We start from the raw sequence: 10,095 nt of genomic DNA, 5'->3' as shown, positions 1-10,095 counted from the left end.
TAGTTAATACACCATGAACGCACCGAAATAGGAGTATTTTTTACCTTAAAATGAAACTTTGAGTGCCAAAATACTTTAGCAAAAAAGACTATAAGTCAAAGTGACTATTATATCAAATGTTAGGGGGCTTTTTTTTCCCTAAAGTAAAACATTGAGGGTCAAAATGCTCCAAAAAATAATAGGAGCCAAAATGACTATTTTGATAAATATTGGGTACTAACTTTGACATTATGCCTGTTTTTATTAATCCTTAAATAAACACCAAATTGGCCAATCTAAATTTTAGAGAAAACTTCTTATGTAGTCATCCAATTATTATTTCATTTATACTTTGACCATCAAATTATTATTATTTGATAAACTTGTCACTAACAATACAATTTTCTTATTTCGGTCTGTAGCCTTTAAGTTTCCATTAATACTTAATGTAGAGGGTGACATGATATGGTATAATATTTTAACCTTTAAAATTTATACATTATAACAATTTGATCATAATTTAAAATAATTCAATAATTTTAATTTTTAACATTTAAAAATCTTATTAATTTATCCTTGAAACACATGATGATCACCATCCTTTGTCAACCACTACAAATTTATTTCAATAACATTGAGTTCGATCTTAAATCAACTTAACTAAATTCAGTTCTTTTTTTTTTTTACTAATTTATGTTGGGAAAAAATGTTCACTATCACGTGACACTCCACCTCAATCCATCCTTTTTATTCTAAAAATCTAACCTTCATTTACTCCAATCAATCATCTATTGGCATGCCATCATCTCTAGATTAAATCACATTCCCAATTCCTCTATTGCAGCAACTCACTGTTATTGTGTTGAAATCTTCATATCAGATCAAACAAGTTACCATATATAATTCAGTCCAAGAATTAAAATTATTCTCAAAAGAAAAGGAGTAGCCTGTTGAAAGAAAATCTAAGTCAATTAGATTGTGGAAGAAGAGAAGGGATGATTGTGGTGTTTCAAATTCCAATTAGATTATGTTATTATACCAATTAAAAAGAGATCATATTAATACTTACGTTAATTCTTTAACTCTTAGTAACTAAAAATATAATATTAATGATGAGTTTACTTAAAAAGATAATTTAGTGGTCAAAGTAAAATATGATAGTAGTTGAGTTACCAAATAGGCAATTTACCCTTAAGAAAAGAAGTTGGTTAAACATAGAGAGATAGGAGAGGAAGGGAAGAGTTAAAAAAGAGTATGTTTGAGTAGGTTAGCAACAGCACGCTTTGTTTATGTTAGGCTCTATGGTCACTGCTTTTGCTTCCTGAGCTGAACAACCTAACGTTTAAAGGGGTGGTTTTTTATTTAAGTAATGGGGACTGGTGTTGAAGTAGCAGCCTCGTGGAGGGATGTGGGTTTCGTTGCGTGACCTGTGCTTCTTATTCCTGTTTCCCTGTTTCATGTTTGGGGTTCCTCAGTAAAAGAAAAGGGAATCTCTTGCTGGTTTTTATCTTCTTTTTTTATGCCCCCCATCCCCTCGATTTACCTATACAAAATCACCTTTCTATCATCGACTCCTATAAACAACAGAGAAAAAGACAGCAACACGAACCCACTTAAGCGTGCCAATAGCCAAAAGAACCCACCCCTCTTTATCTATCCTTGCTGTCTGAGTTGCTTAAAACACTCTTTTCTTTCTGTTGGTGGGGTTTTCCATTATGAAAAGTTTTTTTAAAGGTGTTTGTTTTAAGGAGCGGGATAGTTCTTGCGTTGTTAGCTAAGATATTTAGAGTTGCTTCTTTCCGTTTCCTACCCCAAGTTTTCTAGTTTTCACGAAGCTTTTTTTTTATTGTTCTGAAATTTGGTTGAGTGACTCGGTTTAAGTTTTAAGGTTAGTTTCTGTCTTTGGATATTCATTAGTAGTTTTGTTCTGTACATTTGTTCTAGTGTTTTTTTCTTCTTCTTTAGCTTCTAAATCTTGAACACATCTGTTTTCTTTTTTCAGTTTGCTAGTTATTGCTATCCAGAAGAAAAAGGTGATATCTTTGTTGTGATGGAGAGCTCAAAGAATGGGGAAACATGTCCTCGGCTTCTGGACTTGATACCTCAAGAAAGAGAGTGGCATTTGAAGAGAAAAGATGAAGAAACTAGTCTTTCATCAGAAGAGAAGAAGCTGGAACTGAGGCTTGGTCCCCCAGGTGATGAAGATAACTGGTCCATCAACGGTACAGCTAAAAACAACGGGGAGAGAGACGAGCGTGTGATCTCACTCGGGTACTTGTCTTCAAAGAACAGCAGCAAACAATCACACAAGTTTCCATCTCCAGAGGACCACAACCACGACCACCAGGTCGGGTCAGTTTTGTCCCCATCATGGACCAAAAACCACTATCAACAGCTGACAAACCATCCTCCATTTCTTCCGTTCCAATCAACACCCCGACAGAGCTCGCCTGCTATGGCAAAGGAATCATCACAGCCCTGTTGCACTAAAGTGGTGAACATTCAGAATGCAGAAAAACAACCATTTTCACCTAGTTATAATACAGCTGGTTCTCCCTACACTTCTCAGAAAAGGTACTCCAGCATTTTATTACATCTCTCTCTAATCTCTATATGTCTATTTGCATCTCTTTAATTTATGTGTTTACTTTCTTTTATTTTTTTAAAAAAACCTTCTTGACAGAGGATATTCACTGACAAGTCACGAGATTAGCTTATTGCTTTGTTATTTGTTTTTTTTTCTTAATCTATTCATACATGTCCCTGCATATTTTGTTGTTTTAGTTCATAATTTTACATTTTTTCAGCTGTTTTTAGATAACATCATTTATTGTTATTGACCTGCTCATTCATGATGGCTCTTAACATATTCTTGTAGTAAATGCTTTAACTTTTATTTGGGGGTCTAATTGTATGGCTATTATGGTAATGGAAAAACAGAACTGCTTCTGGTCCGGTAGTAGGTTGGCCTCCAATTCGCTCCTTTAGGAAAAATCTTGCAAGCAGCAGCTCTTTAAAACCAGCTGCTGAACCACCACACAAGGATGCTGGTGAGAAAAAGGCTGCTGAACCACCACACAAGGATGCTGGTGAGAAAAAGGCTGCTGAACAGAGTGCCAAATTTGTGAAAATCAACATGGATGGAGTTCCCATAGGAAGGAAAGTCGATCTCAAAGCTTACGACAGCTACGAGAAACTGTCTGCAGCTGTTGATGAATTATTCAGAGGCCTCCTTGCGGGTAGATAAATCTTCAATGAATAATATTTACAACTCTTTAGCTAATTGTAATATTGTTAATGTCATGTGTTTGTGTGTAGCTCAAAGAGATTCCTGTGGTGGTGGAATACTGAAGAAGGTGGAGGAGGAGAAAGCGATCACGGGTTTATTGGATGGAAGTGGGGAATATACACTGGTATATGAAGATAACGAAGGAGACAGGATGCTTGTTGGGGATGTCCCGTGGCAGTAAGCATCTTATCAAAGCATTTCATTCTTAATGTCTTAACCGTTGATGTATGCATGTATGTATGTTAGATGGTGTGCTTAATCTGAACTGGTTTTTGCTTGTAGCATGTTTGTGTCAACAGCGCAGAGGCTGCGCGTGTTGAAGAGCTCGGAACTTTCTGCCCACAGCCGTGACTGTTGATTTATTATCAGTTGTTTTTCCTTCTTGTTAATTAGCTTTGCCGTTGCTTTCATTGACGAAACTGGTGGTGCTTGTTTTTCACAGTTGGATACAGTTTGAAGATGAGGCTTTGAATTCTGTTTTAATGTATTCACATTTTGTTCCCTGTTTGGCCTTTCACTCGCTGTATATATCACCAGTTTTCTATGTATTCCCCCCCCCCTACATCAATGCCACTGTCCTTGGCTCTTTTTCTGTTCAAAAGGACCGACCCCATAGCTCATGATCACTTTTGGTATGGTCCCATGATTCTTTGACCATTGTTTCATCAACGACCAAACCTGTCCAACAGTTCATGTATTGTTTGGTTTTCTTACTATCAAAGTCGAGCTTAATCAAAGTTCAAGGACAAAATATTTATTTTAGAAGAAAAAAAGGTTGAAGGGTCATCATCATTAGGAGCTGCCTAACTTTGGGCCCAAAATTAAGACTTGTAACCTAATCTAATTCCATTTGGAGCCTGTGGGAAGGCAAAATGCACGTGCGCGGTCGCGGCCACATGTCGCGTCGCTTTGCCCTTAATCCAAATCCAGAGTTTGGTAGGGTCATTAACGCGTGTGCTTCTTTGACCAAAACAATGGACGGACATGTCCTTTTAACTTGTAAACTTGGCCATCTGACTTGGTTTCCCAATTTTTTGACACTGATTAAATACTGCATGGGTTTGTCAAATGCTTGTACGGTTGGAACTTTCGAGGGCTTGTTTCAATATTTTCATCATTAAATACTAATTTTTTATTACAATTTTCCTTGTGTGTAGCAAAACATTCAACTAACCCCGGCTAATTCGCATTGTCTTAGCGGATATGACTGTAAAAGAAACTTATTTCCTATCTTGCAATTGCAAAATGTCAAAAGTACAGGTGATAGAAATTTGCGATTTTAACATCTTGATGTATTTTTATATTTATTTTAGTACGTCCAAAATTTTATATTTACAATATTTTCAACAACTATGACCTTTGGTTGATAACAAAGAAATGTGAACGTCATTATCGTATATTTTTAGTGAAATATTGTGTTGTTACGGCATATCACGCTAGGTTAATACCTATTGTCAAATTATCCATTAGTTTGGGGGCATGGAATGACACATGTTCGTATTTAGAACATATTAATCAATTTAGTTTAATAATAATTTAGACTAATTGATAAATTAAAGATTAAATGTCCAAAACACCCTTATGAAAAAAAATCAATTGAACATGCAACGAGTTATATCATATGATATGTTTAAATAAATAAAAAACCTAAATTCTTAAGTAACATTATTAAATAATATATCATATTAATCTGATTTATTGTAGTTTAAAATACTCAATCAACTACATTTAATCTGATCTAGTTTTATATTTTATTAATCAATTAAATGTATTAGCTTGAATTTTTTAACGTGCAACGAGTTACATAAAATATATCAAACCATATATTCAATTAAATACCATATCATTTATTAAAGTGCCTATAATTTATAAAATTAATAAATTTCCAACTATTACCAAAATGAATATTTTGCTGCTTTTCTAAGGTACAATAATCATTGTGCTAATTTTTAATTTACAAGGATTGAAATGTAATCCACGATATATATATATATATATATATATATATATATATATAGCACAAATCAAATGATCTTAGTGATTAAAGAAATAATTGTTATTCTTAGAGGTTTCGGATTTGAGCACCAACGATTGTCAGAGTAGTTGAGCGTTCATTGTCAAATGATTGAGTCTTTACAACAAATAGTACCACTTATAATCACCCTAGATTAATCAATATATATAAAAAGGTAAATTATACAAAAAGTTATTTAACTATGGTTAAATGGTCATTTTAGTCATTGTACTTTTAAAATTCATAAAATAGTCAATAATTTTATTAAATTGTTACCATATGGTCACTATGATGTTATAATTGTAGAATTTGGATAGATTTAATGATCATTTTATAAAAATTCATTAAATTTTTTAACCATTTTATAAAAATTTGACAATTTCAATGATTATTTTGTAATTTTTGAAAGTTCAACACCCAAAACGATCATTTGAGCATAGTTAACCTCCAGTGCAGTTTACCCAAAAAACAAATAGTTGACGGAGTTTCACTTTGATGATAAAAATAACAACGTGAGTCCCACCATACCATACATACAATATAAGCAGCATGGGGATGTCTTCTCAAACCTAATTACAAGCTTCCATATCCCATTCCTGCTGCGTTCCTTCAAAATTAAGCACTCTCTTTATAGCAATCATTGTGTATAACCGAAAATGAAATCATTAATTCCCTTCAAATCCAAGTTTTTAAACCCATGCAAGAAACTTGTCCCAATCTTCAAGTTCAAGCTTAAAAGGCCAGTATTTATACGACCTCTTAGGTTCAGGCTTAGAAAAGCCCTTCAATCAAGTTTACGATCCATCTTTCGGTTACTAAGACCGAGGAGGAAGATGGATGCAGAGCTTCGAAGCATTTCGGAGGCAGCTGGATGCAACAGGGATATGCTGCTCTTCTCCTCTCCGCTTACGCCTGCTAGCTATATGAAGGTCGGAGGAGGTTCCAGGAAGAGGGCATCATCTGACGTGGAAGATGCATGCAGGAGTTTCGAGAATTATTTAGTTGAGATGATTGTTGAAGAAGGGAAAGTGAGCGATTTGATGGATGTGGAGGAGCTGCTATATTGTTGGAAGAACTTGACCAGCCCTGTGTTCATAGACTTGGTTTCTCGATTCTATGGGGAGCTTTGCACCGATCTGTTCTCTGGGACTGACGACGACAATGCTGATACTCCCTAGTCATTAGTAACTCTTCCGTTTAATTTCTCCCATACATGTTTACGTAACTGACCATCTTCTTCCTCTCAACAAATTGCTATTCTTTATGTAATAAACTTAAAGCAGAGAACGTATAGTATGGAAAGTACATCTGTCGATTTTATTTTGAGCGGGTTATATAGTAGGCAATGTGAAATACAGTGAGAAGATGTTTGCAGGCACCGAACCATATTAATTATCACTAAACAAAAATGTAGCAGAAATGGTTGCATCCGAATATACTTATATGAATTCAGTTTCGAAAAACAATTATTTGCAGGCCTAACAGTAACAGAATAAAACAAAAATGGTAAATAGAAGCAAGGCACAGGCCGAAGCTGAAGATTTCGCGCTTCCAAGTCCTGCATTTATACATTTAATCCGCCTCATTGAGTACTCTGCACTGCAAGCAATTATTTAATGCCCTCAATTACCAGAGACATGAATTGAAATGTCTAATCCCCCAGAATGAAAAAAAAGTAAATTGTGGATAGAACCGCCACGATTTCTTGCAAGTTTCTTTAAAAGAATGGCAGAACCAGCTCCTTACTGCTCCCAGGACTCGTATACTTCAAGATACTGTGAATGGGAAGCAGCAAGAAGGGCAGCTCCGATGCCAGAACCATCGTTTGAACGCTCAATCGTAATGGTTTGAGATATCTCTTCTCCTAGAAATTCATTTAGGGTGTTCTCAAAGCAGTTGCGGTATTCCGAATAGTGCTCGTATAGTCCACCATCCATAGCTATCACTGTTTTCTGTTTTCTCTCCCCATTTTCTTCAGAATCCCTAGTACCCCAGCAGCCGAAAGACGTGCGCCACGTGTGGCAACAAGGTTGCAAAGCTCAACAATTATCTTTCTCATCTTCAGGGAAGTATTTGATATCTGGAACACAAAGAATAGTATAAACAAGTTTTGCAAAAGACCACGAGTCCATGAAGAGAATCAGATTTCCAGAGAAGTTCTGTCGAGATACAAGGTCATAGGCAAAGGAGAAAAAAGAAGAAGCAAAATGACCAAGTTTTGCTGATAAAAATAACATCGGCAGAATTTTCACAAGGTTAGAGTATACCTCAAGAACATCTTTCAAATTACTGGCTACTACTTTCAGGTCAGGGGAAGTGTCCCGATGCATTGCTGACATGACAGGTGTTCTGCATAGCTCAAATATCGCCATTCTTTAATACGATGCAAAAGGCACATCTTTAAGTATATAAAAAGGCACAAATATCTGATGAAGTTTCTAAAATATAATAGAAACAAGTGAACGTGCTTCATTCCATGAAATGTAATCCGAAGCTACGGAATAAAAAATATTCCTTACAAAGGAAATGTAATTTGGGTAATACATGAACTCAAAGAAATAAAGCACAATTGTCTCTAGTGTGATAAAATCCAAACAAAAGTTACAAAACAGATCAAGTAAATGCACAACCAAAAGAAAATGAAATACCCAGTAGGCAAATTGTCAACATAGCTGATGAGCATCTTGAGTTTGCTGCCACCTTCAGAGGCAAGGCCAGCATGCATCACCACAATCATGGCCTCGGCCACTTGTCTCAGCCTCGGAATCGAACCTCCCTGACTTCTTCATTTTCCGATGAATGACCGCCGCTGCCGCTGCCACCGCTATCCCACACACCACCGCCACCCTAACTGCCACCTTCCTCATTTTCCCATTGCAAAAATAAAGGTCTTTTTTACAAAATTTTAAAAGGGAAAAGAAGAAAAGATCAAGCAAAAATAAAAAGAAGCCTTTATTTGGAGATTTAACAACAAACGGGAATTTGGAGTTGTGTGATTCAAATCAGTGAATGGTGGTTGAATCTAAATTGTAATTCTGTGCATAAAATAAAACCAGATTAAGAGTAAACAAAAAGCAAAGGTTTTTGCTTTGGGTTGGAGAGAGAGACCCTTTCAATTTCAGGGGTCAAAAAAATTGGGAAACTGATGTAAATCCTTGGGGGTTTGTTTAGGTTAATAACATTTAATTTATATTAAGTGGGATTGTCTCAAAATATGCGGATTAATATACGGCTAAGAAACGGTGTGACCGAAAATTTAATAAGATATTTAATAAAGTCGATTTAGCGCTATCGGAAATATTAAGTGATAATAATGTTGTAGGTGAAAAACATAAAGAAATATTAAAAAATTTAACAATCAACAAACTTAGTTTATCGGTAGGTATCGATACCGTGCACAGAAGTATCGATATATAGAGTAATATATAAGAAAGTGACGAATACCGATAAAAAGTAGACATGTATCGATACCTTTATAAGTATATGTATAAAAGTGTTAGTACTTTAGTGATTCAAAAGAATTGCAATATAAACGCCTATAAAGTATCGATACATTACACACATGTATTGATACATGAGAATATAAATGGTTAAAATTTGAGAAATCCGGTTTTAATTTGACAAAAGAGGTAACGAATTTGACAAAACCGATTGGAAATTGACAAAACCAATTGAAATTTGACAAAACCAGTTTCAATTTGAGAAAACCGATAAAGAGCTACCGGAATTGTTGAAATTTTTATCGATATGTGTATAAGTATATGTATCAAAGTATTGGTACTGTAGGAATTTAAAAGAAATGAAAAAAGGAAAATGTCTCGAAAATATCGATACATTATTCACATGTATCGATACATGACAATTTAACAGTTTGAATTTTAACAAAATCGGTTTCAATTTGATAAAATCGGTAAAGAGATGCCGGAATGGTTGAAATTTATATAGATACTTTTATAAGTATATGTACCAAAGTATCGGTACTTTAGAAATTTAAAAGAGTTGCAATAATAGCGCCTATAAAGTATCGATACCTTAGACACATGTATCGATACATAACAATATAACAAGTTAAAATTTGACAAAACATGTTTTAATATAACAAATCCGGTAAAGCGCTACCGAATATGTTGACGAAATAGATACTTTTTAAGTATATGTATCATAGTATCAGTACTTTAGGAATTGAAAAGAAATGAAAAAAATGAAAAAGTATCGAAAATATCGATACCTTACACAAAAGTATCTAGACTCGGGTAATGAAATCGATTAAATATAAGTAACATAACCAGTTACAATACCAAAGGCATTGCTACATTTATCTGAAATAAATAGAAGATGACCATAGTTTTTGAAATCGAAGCGTATTAGTTGCTGCGAAATAGAAACAATGCATTTTTGAAAGCGTAGTTTTTTTTTGTTGCTGCAATCGAATCGAAATATATGTTGTCGAAACCCTACATGCCCCCTAATCACATACACCGTACTCCGCAAGCAACGTCGGTGGAACTCCTTTACTGATGTCGATAATTGCACTGGTTTGATTCTTTTAACCTGAAATGGTGAGTAAAATAATGAGTTTTGGGAAGCTCGGTAATACAGAACTACCAAGTGATGCTGAAGGACATGTAGATAATAGGCAAGCATAAAAATTTTCTTATCGATTCAGACGTCTACAGGTTTTCGGGATGAGTTGTGGTTCCACTGATATTTCTTTGAGTAAAAGACATGAAGATTTCAGTTCAGGGGACCAAGTTCAGGATATCGAATAAGATGTCTAGTGTGTTCCAACAAAATAGAGTAATGTATATAGATC

At 34.8% G+C, this 10,095-nt stretch overlaps 2 protein-coding genes across 2 annotated transcripts; both read left to right on the top strand.

Moving 5' to 3' along the window:
- The first annotated feature begins 1,981 nt into the window (after positions 1–1,981).
- On the top strand, positions 1,982–3,741 carry LOC120148616 (auxin-responsive protein IAA18-like). The gene is made up of 4 exons (XM_039161692.1): positions 1,982–2,553; positions 2,920–3,218; positions 3,298–3,445; positions 3,551–3,741. Exons 1-4 carry the CDS (start codon positions 2,030–2,032, stop codon positions 3,624–3,626), a joined length of 1,047 nt encoding a protein of 348 aa, XP_039017623.1. The 5' UTR covers positions 1,982–2,029; the 3' UTR covers positions 3,627–3,741.
- Positions 3,742–5,911: 2,170 nt separating this feature from the next.
- LOC120148618 (transcription repressor OFP17-like) lies at positions 5,912–6,602 on the top strand. The gene has a single exon (XM_039161693.1). The coding sequence runs from the start codon at positions 5,939–5,941 to the stop codon at positions 6,458–6,460; it is 522 nt and encodes a 173-aa protein (XP_039017624.1). The 5' UTR covers positions 5,912–5,938; the 3' UTR covers positions 6,461–6,602.
- The last annotated feature ends 3,493 nt before the right edge of the window (positions 6,603–10,095 follow it).

The sequence above is a fragment of the Hibiscus syriacus genome, unplaced genomic scaffold (genome assembly GCF_006381635.1).
Source record: "Hibiscus syriacus cultivar Baekdansim isolate YM2019G1 unplaced genomic scaffold, ASM638163v2 tig00110963_pilon, whole genome shotgun sequence".
In the NCBI taxonomy this organism is placed as follows: Eukaryota; Viridiplantae; Streptophyta; class Magnoliopsida; order Malvales; family Malvaceae; genus Hibiscus; species Hibiscus syriacus.
Note: the sequence above shows the minus strand (reverse complement) of the source record. Positions and strands in the feature narration are given on the sequence as shown.

Bases quoted from the DNA above. Each gene is read 5' to 3' on its own strand.
- LOC120148618 (XM_039161693.1), top strand. From the start codon at position 5,939: ATGAAATCATTAATTCCCTTCAAATCCAAGTTTTTAAACCCATGCAAG.
- LOC120148616 (XM_039161692.1), top strand. From the start codon at position 2,030: ATGGAGAGCTCAAAGAATGGGGAAACATGTCCTCGGCTTCTGGACTTG. The intron at 3,219-3,297 runs GTAGATAAATCT...GTTTGTGTGTAG, and splicing joins ATTCAGAGGCCTCCTTGCGG to CTCAAAGAGATTCCTGTGGT. The intron at 3,446-3,550 runs GTAAGCATCTTA...TTTTGCTTGTAG, and splicing joins GTTGGGGATGTCCCGTGGCA to CATGTTTGTGTCAACAGCGC.